Source organism: Oratosquilla oratoria, chromosome 31 (genome assembly GCF_046742065.1).
Source record: "Oratosquilla oratoria isolate Oo_2021 chromosome 31, ASM4674206v1, whole genome shotgun sequence".
Classification (NCBI taxonomy): Eukaryota; Metazoa; Arthropoda; class Malacostraca; order Stomatopoda; family Squillidae; genus Oratosquilla; species Oratosquilla oratoria.
In genome coordinates, this window is record NC_134807.1 from 22,523,951 (window position 1) to 22,538,950 (window position 15,000).

The 15,000-nt window shown below is 39.4% G+C and overlaps 1 protein-coding gene across 2 annotated transcripts in view; it reads left to right on the plus strand.

Annotated features, from left to right (window-relative positions):
- The window catches only part of Dgk (diacyl glycerol kinase 1), an 80,831-nt gene that overhangs the window by 1,716 nt on the left and 64,115 nt on the right, over nucleotides 1–15,000 (plus strand). Inside the window, exons 1-2 of one of the 2 annotated variants that reach the window (XM_076213420.1) lie at nucleotides 3,227–3,299; nucleotides 12,470–12,539. In XM_076213420.1, the coding sequence (XP_076069535.1) occupies nucleotides 12,473–12,539 (67 nt within the window). In that variant the 5' untranslated portion in view covers nucleotides 3,227–3,299; nucleotides 12,470–12,472. Of the gene's footprint in view, nucleotides 1–3,226; nucleotides 3,300–12,469; nucleotides 12,540–15,000 lie in introns of those variants that run through there. The other variant, XM_076213419.1, reaches the window with a different exon arrangement.

A 15,000-nucleotide genomic window follows, 5' to 3' on the forward strand; every position in this document is an offset into this window, starting at 1 on the left:
ACATGTATGTATATGTGTGTGTAAGAGGAGGAAAAACACAACTCTTACTCCCAGTTTATTCACGACTTTGAGAAAATTCATTGCGAAACTAGTCTGGAATAAACTCGGATCAAGACTGCTGTGTTCCATCTTCCCATCCACGTCAACCTGTCAGAATGTCTAAACAAATATGTACGTGTATGTGTTTGCCAGTCAATCGATCCGTTGCCCCAGGTCTCTTTGCAGGAGACCCATGCCCCCCCATCCCCACCCCCACCCCCGACGGATAACTGACAACAGCCACGGCGGCTGGCCCATAAGTCACTCAAGAAAGATTATGTTCTTGTCTGAGTATGGCTAGAATGGAGCAATGTAAGATGAGGGGATTGGTGTCTTCTGTGTAATGGTTGCATCTGGAGTATCTTTTTCTATAGTGAGGCCTAATATGTGTTCGTATTACCTTAATGCTGGGTGGTGACCTAAATGTGGTCGTGCTTGTGTAGTTTTTGTATCTCTTTGAGGGGATTTTTTCTGGGGGGTTAATATCTGGGTTGGGTGTATGGAATAGGATGTTTGGTGGTCTGTCTTGGAGTGTTTGATTTATGGCCCAAGCATGAACGTGTTTTTGTATGGATGTCTTGTGTGATGCAGGTGGTAGGTTGTTATAGAAGTTCCAGTACTATACTGCAGGTGTATTTTCTTTCGTTCATATAGTTGTGCTTGTATAATGTAAGGAAATAAGTGAGTGGGGTTGACAATTCTTGCATAGAACTGTGTGGATTTTTTTTTTCAGGTGCTCTGTTGGGTGGTTTCGGATAATCCTGTCATTATTCTCTTTTTTTTATTGTTTGTAGGGACTGTAGTTTCCTTACTATAGGGAACCATACTCTGGAGGCGTAGTCGAGTGTGGTTTTCAAGAATTGTTTATAGACTGTGATTAGATTTTCCCTCTGCTATTCAAATTCCGTGCTTCCTACTGAATTTAGTATGTTTTCATAATGATTCTCACTGTCAGATCTTTAATGTGTTGGCTGAGGGTCATGCATTAAAAACAAGGCCCATTTTTTGGGGGTTCTTTTCCAATGGAAGGGTTTAGCCGTCCATTTTTACTATTGGATGTTTCTTTGGTTTGTCAAGTACACTTGGGTGTTCTTAACAGCTATTTTGTAGTTACTGTGTGGGATACTATCGTCAAGCCTTCTGCATATGTGAGCACGTTGGTGATATGTTCTGGATCTGGTACTGCGAGATCATTTGTGAAAAAATTAATAATGTGGATGAGAGTATTATTTCTTAGGGGACTCTGTTGTACAGTTCTCTATATCCATAAATTTTGTTGTTTTTGGGTTACTCTGCAGTGTCCACTGGATAAGAAGTTTGTTAGCCATTTCTCGTTACTGTTGTGTATGTTTGTCTTTATGATCTTTCTTGATAGTATGTGTCTAAGAACTTTTATGTAATACTTTGTTTATGTCCATTGCTACGGTGACCGTTCTTTCCTGTGTGTGTGTTTTTTTTTTTTTTTTTTTTTTTTAACCCCTCCAGGACTTGTTGGATGGTGTTTGTAAGAAATGTATTGGAGATATGGCTTTCCTTGAATCCATATTGGTTTGGAAATGGGAGTAGAGTAGTTAAGTTACGTCTATAGGATAATTTTTTTCCATCAGCTTGGATATGGTGGATAATAATGAGATTAGTTTGCCGGATCTTAGTTTCTAAGTGGTTCGTTTGGTTTCAATGTGGTTATTATGTGAGGTATTTTCTATTTTTTTTTTTCTAACCAGTTATTGAACGTATTAGTCAAGGCCATTATTGTTTATGGAAAAAGTATTTTAGGTGAATGTTTGAGACCCTATCTGGGCCTTCTGCGTGTGGATTTTTCAATGATTTTATTGTCACTTCCATATCTTTGTTGGAGAAGGGGAATGGCATCCGTCTCTAATGTGATTTTTGGATCTCTGTAATTGTTTGCCCCCTCCCATCCCCTTTTTAGAAGTGTTTGTTAGTGGTATGGTGTTTTTCAATGGGTTAATCCAACTGCTTCATGGGTTTATTTATGATATTTCTTTTCTTTTTTCCATAATTGTTTGCCATTCGTCTTCCCATACGTTGTATCTATGTACCCCAGTGCTTTTTCTTGATCATCAATTGTGAGATGTCTTTGTAGCAGTTCTTTTGCTTGTTCTGTGAGATTTTTATTTGTTTTTTCGTTTGTTTATCTATTTATTCTTTTAGGGTGAAATCAGGAACGTAGTTGGGTTGTATGCTCTATAGAGCCTTTTGGAATATTTCTCTTGCTATTTTTCTAAATTATTACTAATATCTATTGCACTACTCTGTCAATGAAAGAGAACTGATCAATGGCAAAGATCTAGTTCTACGTATTCCTGCCAATGTATTTTCTATGAATGTTCTTTTGGGTGTAGGTTTTATTTTTCCTTGTGGTTCTATGGTTCTGTGGTTCTTTGCTTTTTTGTGTTATCCTCGGCAATTTGCAATTATTGCTTCGAACTATGTGTTCTTGTCATTATCTACACTTCATGTATATTGATTCTTTGCCAAATAAATTTATCATTATTATCATTATTATTATTATTATTATTATTATTATTATTATTATTATTATTATTATTATTATTATTATTATTATTATTATTATTATTATTATTATTATTATTATTATTATTATTATTATTATTATTATTATTATTATTATTATTATTATTACTATTATTATCATTATTATGGTGACAGTTATTGGAAAATGGTCTGAGGGGAGGTCGTGTGTGGTTTCCTATCTTGTTTGTGATTGGAGAGATTAAGAGAGCATTGTTATATCAAAGGAAGTTACTTGTTGGTTATGTTAAGGGGGTTGACTGATAGCGTGGTTACATGAGTTTATTGTCAAGTTTGGGGAGTTGTTCTTGTACTTTGTTCCCTTTTGGGTCCACCGTTTGTATGTTCAGCTGAATTAGGTGATCTGGGTATATATGTATGTGATTTGTTAGTGATTTGAGAGGTTGGAGTAGATGTAGTATCTCCCACTCTGGGGGGAGGAGGGGGAGACATATGTGTTCACTGGTACATGAATACTCGTGAAGCTTTAATTGTTTTCTTTATCTATGTTTGGATTGTGATAATGTCACTTGAGGTGTCTGACGGTGTTTATCACTTTATCTTATATTGTTGGAGAAGGTTATGCTGTTGTTTGTTGTTATGAGTCAACCTTTGCTTTGCGTGCTGTCTTCCCTAACTGTTGTCTATTCAGTGAACGTGGGTGGTGTGGACTGTGTTAGAAGAACATAGGAACGAAGGAGACTGTAAGAGACCATAAAAACTACACTTGTTTAGTTTCCTGCATTGGTGCTATCGTCAGAAGGGGGCAAAAGTAGCCACATGGGGTAAAACTGGCAGAGAAATAAAACCACCAACTACTTTGTGTTTTGCATAATTCCTCACTTTATTTTGTTGACAAACATAATTAGGCACGTAACAAAGATAATGGCCAGTTTTATCCCATGTGGCTACTTTTGCCCCTTCCTAGGGTATATTGTATGTTTGTCTTGTTTATGCAGGCATTGAGGTAGTTCTGTGTGTTTGTAACAGAGGTGATGTTTGTAGTATGTTTAGAGTGGGTTTCTGTACATAGTATTTTTTCAGGTTGGAGTGTTAGTGTCTTGATTTGTTGGTGTGTAGATCCAACTCTGCGCACTGGTTTGAGTTTGTGTGGCGCCTGTGAGATGGACCTATGTGTGGCATTTGTTGCGTTTAATGGATGTGTGTGAAGCATTTACAGGTTCTGTGTATGTAGGGCTAGTTTCTGTATCTTCGGACAAAAACTTGAGAGGGCAGGCGATGGGGTAGTGACCATCGTATGTATAAGTGTATTTACCTAGTTGTATTTTACGGGAAGGGGAGCTATGCTCGTGGTGTCCCGTCTTTATATCTCGTTTTATCTAGACTGTTTATGCCCATGCATATGTGTGTGTGTGTGTGTGTGTGTGTGTGCATACACACACACACACACACACACATACACACACACACACACACACACACACACACACACACACACACACACACACACACACACACACACACACACACACATATATATATATATATATATATACATATATATATGTATATATATATATATATATATACATATATATATAATGTATGTATGTATATACGTATATAAGCATATGTTTGGGCGGGTGTGGGTTTATATGTGTGTCTGTGTGTATGTATGCTCGTATTGTCAGGTGAGGCACAGTTGTGCTTTTGGTACTATATAGCGAATTGTTGGCGATTGTTGGCGAATAAACTGTCTCCCCCCCCCCCCCCATTGGTTTCCCGCCAGTGAGAAGAGTGTGTTTGACACCCAGATGGACAGAAATAATACCACCTAAAGGGCAAAACAAACACTTTATTACTCACTTACCCTCCAACCTCGCTACGGGTCATTAACTCATGTATTCATCGTGCGTGGTATCACTGCAGGGCTTGGAAACGTGACTTCTGGAGGTTGAATGATGTCCCAATGCTGTGGGTGCACTGAAATGCTCCTTCGGAGCAACACTCCTCTTTGCTCCTCTGTTTAGGCCAGGACAGGTGGCGCCTCCTGGCACAGGGGCTCAGCTGTCTGACTTGAACCTTCGCTTAGCCAACTCCATGCGGTCAGCGGCTGTCGCTCCTCTTCTACTACATCTGAGACTCATTGGTTAATAGCCTCTTCTCTTCTCGTTGAGCTTGGTGGTGGGTGATGTCGTGGTAGGGTGAATCTTGAGCTATATTTATGACATCCATATCTGGCGCAAATGAGGCACGAGTACTTCGAGCTAGGCTCAGGGTGAATCTCTTTCGGACTCTATGCGGGAACCTCGAACATTCTTTTCCTCTCAGATTGATCGACTACCCTTTTTTTCATCGGCGGAGCTCGGGAGACTCGATATGAATACACTGGCTCTGTCTGAGATTAGGAAACAAGGCAGTGGTGAGATCGGTAGTGAGGGCTACACCTATTAATGTTTGGGATGCAGCAGTTGGACCCGCCTCGTGACTAGTTGTAAACATATTTAGTCGACCATAGGGCGTGTGGTGCTTATGAGGTTGAACCACACCTTAGGCTTCGTTTCTCTTATTACAGTATATGCTACTACTGAGGCATACAAAATTGAAGATATGCTCTACACCAGGTTTAAATCTATTGTCGACCAATGCCCTCCATGGGACACAATTATTATTTTGGTCAATTTTAGTGATGTTACTGGTACCGACTGAGGTGGCTATGAAGTGTGTATTGTCACTCATGAATCTGGATACGGAAGGTTGCTGAGGAAGGCAATGTACAGCGTCCAAGGTCAAGGGTTGGTGTATCGTCACAAGAGACACTGGAGAGTATAGAGGTGGGACGTGCTGCCAGAATGACTGGGGATCTGGACTGATACAGGACTCAGAAACGACAAACTAGAACTCTCATGAGGATGTATAAGGAAAGATACGCCAGGGGAATTACTAAGGATGTCAAGAGCCATTTTAACTCAAATTATCTCAGATCTGTTTACCGAGACTTGAAGATACTCCGCTCCAAGTCTGTGACCCAGGGGTGCACAGTCCGAACAGCCGTTGGGCAGTTATTGTCAGGCGTGGAGAGGTGTATTCTTTGCAGAGTACTTTGAGTCGTTCTTCATGGATGACCTTCCGAGCGGCCAACTTTCCCTGACTGATGTTATGGGCGGCGATCCACCAATAGATGAAACTCCGTCCTCTCTGAGGGAAGTCAAAGAAGCCGTAGGCTGAGGGTTGGGAAGGCTTCCGGCATCTGCAATATCAGCGGAGAATTGCTGAAAGGCGGAGGTGAAGTTATGATCCGTGGGTTGCATGTGGTGCTGTCTGCCATTTGACATTTCTGTGCCTTTCCCACCATCTGGAAAAAGGGTCTGGTCGTCCTAATATGAAAGGAGAAAATGAATCAGTAGGACTGCATCAACTACCGCGGTATTACATTGCTCATTGCACTAAGCATGGTGCTCGTTCATCTATTGCTGGTACAGGTTTGTCCACATATAATTTTTAGAGGCCTGAGCTGTCTGAATATATGTCTTGTAAGTCAACAACTGATCGGATCCAAGTGCAGTGTATTTTTGTGGAGCGCCAACGTGAGTTTCAGCAGGGGTTGCTTGCATTATATGTTGATCTTAAGAAGGCGTTTGACTCGGTGCATTGTGGTGTGCTCTGGAATCTGCAGATCCATGAGATTTCCTCAAGGATTATTGACATGATGTCTGGCTTATACTCTGGGACAGAGTGTTGTAAAGTAAGGCGGGGGCGTGTCCGACTTCTTTTTCTGTTAATTCAGGAGTGAGGCAAGGCTGCGTCCTCGTTGCAATGTTTTTGAACACCTGCATGGACTAGATATTGGACAGATTTTTCAACCAATGTCATTATGGAGCATCCATTGATAACATTAAGGTCAGTGACCTTATCTTTGTTGATGATACTCTACTTCTTGCGGAGTCAGGGGAGGTCTTAGCTTCTGTAGTCCTCGAATCACTACATAGAGAAGCGAGGCCGCTTGATTACCAGGTCCCCTGGACAAAGACATGGATAACACAATCCAGTCTGTCTATGTATGTGTCAAGGACGTTGAATTCTTGGAAAATTTCACATATCTTGGTGGCGTAGTACATAACCGTGATGGGTCATACCAAGGAGTCAAAACACTTCCTGGTATGGCCCACCACTGCGTTACCCATCGTGTTATGAATTCGCTCAACCAGCGTATATGGCGTTGTCGGTATCCATGCAGGAAGTCTGAGATTTGAATCTTCAAATCATTTGTTCTCTCTATCCTACTGTATGGCTGTGAGATATGGACTGTGAATGCTGCTTAAAGGAAGCGTCTTAACGTCTTTGGTACCAAGTGCATTCGAAGAATTATGAGATATCGCTGGAATGAATATGAAGCAAGGCAGTATGTTCCATGAGATCCAGTCAACTCCTGTTGCCAGCATAAGAACATAAGAATGAAGGAGACTGCAAGGGGCCATAAGGCCTACACTAGACAGCTCCGTATCCATCACCACTTGTCATCCCAATCCATAAAGTTGTCTAATCGTTTCTTAAAACAACTGATAGTTTCAGCGCTTACTACATGGTTACTAAGTCTATTCCATTCGTCGACCACCCTATTAGTAAACCAATTTTTGCCTATTTCCTTCTTAAATCTAAATTTGTCCAGTTTAAAACCATTACTGCGAGTCCTGCCCTGTTGTTTTAATATGATGACCTTGTTTGCATCACCCTTGTTAAAACCTTTGATCCACTTGAACACCTCTATTAGATCACCATGAACACCTCAGGTAGATCACCGAACACCTCTATTTGATCAATATAATTCATAAATGTCAACTTTCGGATATATGGGCATGTGGCACAGATCTCTGGTGTTGATCACGTTCACAAAGACGAAGGGGACGCACACAGAACTTACAGATGCAGAAACTAGATCAAACCTGCTGAGAGATGTCTGGAAGGGAAGGAAACAATAGGAACTGGCAACGGCGCTGGAGTGTAATTCACCATGGTCCTGGATCACGTGTTTCACTCGTGATCAACAGCTACTACCATCCCAGATGAGAGCTCAAAGCTCATGTATGACCGATCTGTGGGTAATGCTGTGTGTGTAATTCAACATGGTCTTGGATCACGTATTGGACTCGTGATCGACAGCTATTTCCCTCCCGGAAGAGAGCTCAGAGCTCATGTATGACCCATCTGTGGGTAATGCTGTGTGATTCACCATGGTCTTGGATCACGTGATGTACTCGTGACCGACATCTATTTCCCTTCCGGAAGAGACCTCAGAGCTCATATATGACCGATCTATGGGTAATGCTGTGACCTTACAGGCACACACACACCCCAATTCCCTGCCCACGAGAGTTGGAGTAACGACTCGTAGCGCAGCGATACTGAAATTATTTCAGCCCTGGACGGGATTCGAACCCGGAGCGCCGTAGTGGCAGCCGGGAACTCTACCAACTGCGCCACGAGTGTATGTGTGTGTGTGCGTGCTAGCAGATGCATTGAAGGCGTAATTGTAAGCGTGCTGGTCTCGCATTCGCATACTTGTGGTTTCAAATCCCGCACTCTTGCCGAAGCCCAGCAGTGATTGTTGCCTGTCCCAACAGTCTAAGCGCATAGGACAAAGGTGACGGCTTCGGCCGTAGCTACGCGCCTTCTGACGTAGACTCCTCACCATTATGTATGTGTGTGTGTGCGTGTGCGTGTGTGTGTGTGCGTGTGTGCTCTTGAATGTCGAGGTGAGTATTACTTTGAGTAGACTCTTATTCACCTTCAAACTTACTCTGAGTCTTTATTTGTTCAGATCACTCAAGTCCCCACCTCTCTCTCTCTCTCTCTCTCTCTCTCTCTCTCTCTCTCTCTCTCTCTCTCTCTCTCTCTCTCTCTCTCTCTCTCTCTCTCTCTCTCTCTCTCTCTCTCTCTCTCTCTCTCTCTCTGAGGGGTCCAGCGACCCCGCGTATAGTGACTCTATTTACCCTTTTCATTGTGTAACTACCGTACGGTGCTCGTTAGTCCGAGAAACGGGAAAAATGGGCTCCGTCCCTCGTCTATTTTTGGTCCCCGGGGAAGGAGACTCGCTCTCTCGCAAAGGGGGCGGAGGGCGCCGTACCTGCAAGAACAAAGGGGGGAAGAGGAATGCGTTTGAGTGTGCGCAGGTGTGTGCGTATGTGAATATACAGTACTTGAACGATGCCTGAAAACACTGCACTGTTAGTAACGAACCAATTACACCTGCCAGAAGCCTGACTGATCCTGTGTATTACTTTGATCAATGTGAACTATGTTGTGATCGCCGTACCTGCCAGAACAAAGGGGGGAAGAGGAATGCGTTTGAGTGTGCGCAGGTGTGTGCGTATGTGAATATACAGTACTTGAACGATGCCCGAAAACACTGCACCGTTAGCAACGAACCAATTACACCTGCCAGAAGCCTGACTGATCCTGTGTATTACTTTGATCAATGTGAACTATGTTGTGATCGACGTACCTGCCAGAACAAAGGGGGGAGAGGAATGCGTTTGAGTGTGCGCAGGTGTGTGCGTATGTGAATATACAGTACTTGAACGATGCCCGAAAACACTGCACCGTTAGCAACGAACCAATTACACCTGCAGGAAGCCTGACTGATCCTGTGTATTACTTTGATCAATGTGAACTATGTTGTGATCGCCGTACCTGCCAGAACAAAGGGGGAAAGAGGAATGCGTTTGAGTGTGCGCGGGTGTGTGCGTATTTGTATATACAGTACTTGAACGATGCCCGAAAACACTGCACCGTTAGCAACGAACCAATTACACCTGCCGGAAGCCTGACTGATCCTGTGTATTACTATGAACTATGCTGTGTAGTGATTCAGAAGCAGAACTTACGGCCTGCTTGTATACATTCTTTCGTCCTTCCCTAAAAAAAAAAAAAAAAAAAAAAAAAAAAGCGTAGACTCAGAGATGTCTTGATACAAGTCTTTAAGATTCTAAAGGAGATTGACAGTATCAAAAGTGAAAAAAAAAATTCACATTGAATAAGAATCTGACAAAAAATAATGGCCTCAAATTGTCAGGAAATAGATTTAATTTGGAAGTGGGTAGAAACAACTTCGCCAACTGTGTAGTTAATGAGTGGAATAAACTTCCTGCAGAGGCAGTGCAATGTAGTTCAATTCGAAGTTTTAAGATTCGTTTAGATAAACACCTAAGCAAAATGCCGTGATGCTTGCCATTTATTTAATATGATTTATTTATTTATTTGTTTGTTATTATTTGTCTCTTTATTATTATTTGCTTGATTATCATTTATTATTATTCATATATCAATTTATTATTATTTACTATTTACCTGTTTGATTATTATTCAACTTTACCTATGTATTTATTTACTGATTTTATTTATCATTATTTATATTAATCTAATTTTTGTTTATCTATTTATTAATTTATTTATATATCAACATTAAAAAAATTTCTTGTATCCGACCTAGTTATGAACCAAAAGGTCTCCTACCGGCATGCTTCTCCTTTGTAATCCTTTGTAATTATAAGCATTAGAAATTAAAGTAGATTCAGTATTTACGATTTTGTTATGAAAAAAAGCACTGAATGATATAAATTATTTAGAATTATAAGCTGTACATATGCAGTAGTTGTCTAGACACCCTTTACAATTACAATATATTATTCACTTAATGTATTAAATGATATTCAGCAGACATATATATGTATATATATATATATATATATATATATATATATCTATATACACGCACATATATATATATATATATATTTGTGTATATATATATGTATGTATTTATATATATATATATATATATATGTGTGTGTGTGTGTGTGTGTGTGTGTGTGTGTGTGTGTGTGTGTGTGTGTGTGTGTATGAGTGGAAAAGGTGCTAGAGAAACGCAGCAGACTTGTAGTCGAAACGTCAGCAATATAGTGTTCCTACTCCAACCTGCGTTTCTCTACCACCTTTTCCACTCAATTGTCTAACCTTTTCTGCAATATATATATATATATATATATATATATATATATATATATATATATATATATATATATATATGTATATATATATATATACTCGTCTTGGTCACACTTCCCTTCTTTCCAACTGAAGATGCAGAACGATCTGCGAAACGTCTTGGGTTTATTATACTGTGTTTTGTTTATTTTCATATATTTTGTATATAACATAGACTTCTGTGTCAATATAAGTTACCAATGTCAATTGGAAATTTGCTTCTTCCCCTCCCATTTCCCCAGAAATCTACTTTCCGAAAGCTAGAAAGCTTAAGAAAGAAATTAATTTCTAATGAATTTGCTGTCGTTTTCAACAGAATATGCTTAAAAAAGAATCTCCTGCCACGCTTCACGAATATATATATATATATATATATATATATATGCATGAGAAAAGAAAATCATTACACCACGCACCACCCACTCATCATCATCATCATCATCATGATCATCATCATCATCATGATCATCATCATCATCATCATCATCATCACACGTGCCCCTCATTATTTGCCACCGTAAGAATTTCGGAGTTCATCATCATCATCATCATCATCCTTTCCCCAGCCACAGTACAAAGTCAAAAAAGGAAAGGGAACCAAACATGCGTATCACAACTTAACTGCAAGAAAACACTGTGCGGACGAGTAAAACATGGATTGGATTCTGGTCTCTGTGTATTTCGTGTACACAAATTGAGAGCCAGCCTCGTCTGCTTCTACCATGTGGCGTTGCCTGTGCCAGTGGCTCGCATACACTGTTTACTTCTGTTTACAAAAAGCAACCCCGGATGACGGTACGAGAAGATAAACATTTCATTTTGTATTGCTTAGGCATGATCTTTTGTATTACTTAAAACTGTTTTGGGCTTAAGGTTTCCCTTAAGTTGAATAAAATCGTTTGGGTAGGATAAAGTCGTTGAAGGAGTGTTCTCAGTGTAAGTGAATCGTTTCTGAGAATTTGTGTGTTACGGGCTAGACACATTCTTTTTCTGAAACTACAAAGACAGTGGAATAGTATTAAGGAGAACTACATGGGAATATACCTTTTGAATGTAGTGAATCGATAAGGCACCAGAGCCTTGGAAAACTAAAAATCACCATCCAACTTCCACACAATGGGAAGTGAGAAACCTTTGTTAGGTCAAAGCCCTGTCAGTGACGTTATTTTTTTTTTTTTTTTTTTTTTTTTTTTTTTTTAGGCCGACATTGGGTCACCTCTCCTCCTAGACAGAACTGTCGGGAATCCTGAGGCATATTTTGATAAAACAGTTGACCCCTTGCTGTATCTAAAAACGGGAGGAATATCATGCGAATTATTGCTTAAATGGAAAAACTGTTAATTATGGTGGAAAGTCCTCGGAAATGATAAAGTGAATGGATGTTAAGAGGGGAAATATAAAAAAAGGTTTGCCAATCTCAATTATTTAAAAATCGCTATCGACATTACTATCAATTTACGGTACTTATATCTGGGGTTCAAAATACTCATAATGATAAGCGCTAACTGATAATATATATGATAATTGCATCTGTGATACTGGCAGACATTTTTATGGTTATCTGTTACTTGTTATAGAGCAAATCGCTCGTAACCAGCGACGTAATTCAAACAATCTATCCAATCAGGTTTCGACACTTAACGATCTGAGTGGCGAAGTGGAAACTCTCGGGACCCGAGGTCGAAGCTCGCGACGGCCTGTCTTGATTCCCTATTACCTGCCTTTGTCACGTGGTGATAAAGAAAAAAATCCGTGATAAAGATAAAGTCGTGATAAAGATAAAGTCGTGATAAAGATAAAGCCGTGATAAAGAAAATATTGTTTAATTTAATATAATCATCTGATCTCACCGTTGCTTTTTTTGTTCCAGGTCATGATGACTCTGCGATGGGAAAAACTATCCCCAACGGAATTCCAACAACTCCAGGACTTTACAAGCTGTAAGCATTGACTGTTACTATCCAACACTTGATTTTTGTCTTTATATAGTCATGTGTGATTAATGTATGGAATGAAAACACTAGAAAGGTGTGTTCACAAATGTGAGAGTGAACACCAGGGAAGATAAACTAATGAAGCAGAGTGCTTTCATATATTCACATCTTCAATGTAACACACACACACACACACACACACACACACACACACACACACACACACACACACACATATATATATATATATATATATATATATATATATGTGTGTGTGTGTGTGTGTATGTGTATACATATGCAATTTCTTCTTTGTACTAGTACTGAAGATATAAATATACTAAAGCGCTCTGCTTCGTTAGTTTATCTTTCCTGGAGGGTGACTCCCGCATGATAAACACATGTATGCAAAACAGACTAAAATTTTAAAAGTTAGGTGAAGCAAAATGCACACATCACTACTCCACAGAGGATAGGAGAGTGTAAGACTCTTCAGAACCAATTGCTGAAATATGAATTTCTCTTATTAATATGCTCCTTTTGAAAGAACGCAACATTTACGTATTGTTTTTATTGATATATTAATTCACCTATTTATATTTCATCCTGTTATTATTACTTGACACTACGGGAATTTATTTCATTTTACTAATATTTATTTGTGGACTGAAAACTGAATGTAATGGGCTTTCTGTAGCCACATCTAAGATTTAATCTATTTATTTATTTTATTTATCTATTTATTCATTTGTTTATTCACATATTTTTCTATTTACCTATTTATTTATTCATCTAATAGTTTATTTATTTATCTATCATTTATTTATATGAATGTTTTCTGGTCATCAGGATTCGCTCCTGTATATGTAATTACCCTCTCGCGTTTCCTTTTGCTCTCGCTGTCTTGTTTTGAACTTCCTTATGCTGTCTTGTTCAATAAATGCTGTCTGAACTTGTAACTAGATTACAGCAAATTAAATAATTTTACTAATTGGCCTGGCCACTTTCCCTATAAAGTGGAAGAGGTTTGTTGGTAGATGTGTGTATGTGTGCAAGTACTAATTTTACATTACTCTACGGTTGTTTCCCGTCCTGTTATGATTTCAATATAATTTCATCAGAAGGCTTGATATTTTGCACCTGATATTTTTATTCTGTAGCTGTATGTTTTTGGGAAAACAGGATTTTTTTTCCTCTTCACTTACTGCCCCCTTGTATTGATCTATCTCTAAACACTTTAAATTTACTTCTTTCTTAGGTGGCTCTCTGTATGGGGTATAGACTACATGTTTTATGCAATGTTTTAGGGAATTTGGTGACATCCCTACTGACCAAGTCACTCAGTATTCTTTTATGATTTGAGACTAAATCCACTAAAAAGAATGCAGATTAATTCTAACTTCTATTACTCCAGTCTTGACTATACCGTGTTCCAACACGTGAACAATTTAAATCACCAGAGGGACTGGAATAAAACTGAACTTATTTATAATTCTGGCTGTGGGCTCAGAAGGAAGATGGTGGAATCCACTTCAAAAGATTATCTTCCCACTATGAATATTTCGAAGGGTCAATGGACCTTCGACATAATCTCAGGATTGCTCATTATAAAACAATTTTTATGAAAGTAGCAGTTGCCGACAAGACTGACGAGTTAAACACCATATGAGGACGGAGCCTTTATTTGTACGACGTTTCGCTTATTACAGCTTTTTCAAATACAAATTGAGATACACATGCTTGAGATTAAATAAGAGGAATGGAGGGAACGGGGAAGAAAGAAGTAAGGGGGGGAAGGAAGAGGAGGAGGAGGAGGAGGAGAAGGGGTATTGAATACTGGGAGAGGTTGATGAGGCTGGCCCAAACGCCCGCAAGCAAATTTTAAACCACCCTTTGTGTGCAATTTGCCCGCGGACGTTTGGGCCAGCCTTCTCAACCTTTCCCAGTATTCAATCCCCCTTCTCCTCTTCCTTCTCCTTCCCCTCTCCTACTTCTTTCCCCGTTCCCTCCATTCCTCTTATTTAATCTCAAGCGTGTGTATCTCAACTTGTGCTTGAAAAAGCTGTAATAAGCGAAACGTCCTCCGTCCTCATATGGTGTTTAACTCGTCATAAAACAATTTGTTATCAGGTATCCTTCCCCTCCCCCTCACCCGACCTCACGTCATCCTCAGGACACAAGAGAGTGAGGGTAGTGGTATTTACTCTATCCCTGGTTTCTTTTTCTCTTGTAAGAAGTTGCTATTTAAAGATAGCATCCTCCTCCCACTTTGTGCTACTGAAGAGAATTGCAGTTAGCAGTCGAAATATATAGTAACGTGTATTCAGCTATTTTTTTACGACTGTGGTGTTAGTTGTGATATACAAATGTGTTACTACATTTCTCACCAGTGATGTACATATATTCATATACATATATATATGTGTATATATATATATATATATATATATATATTTTTTTTTTTCAA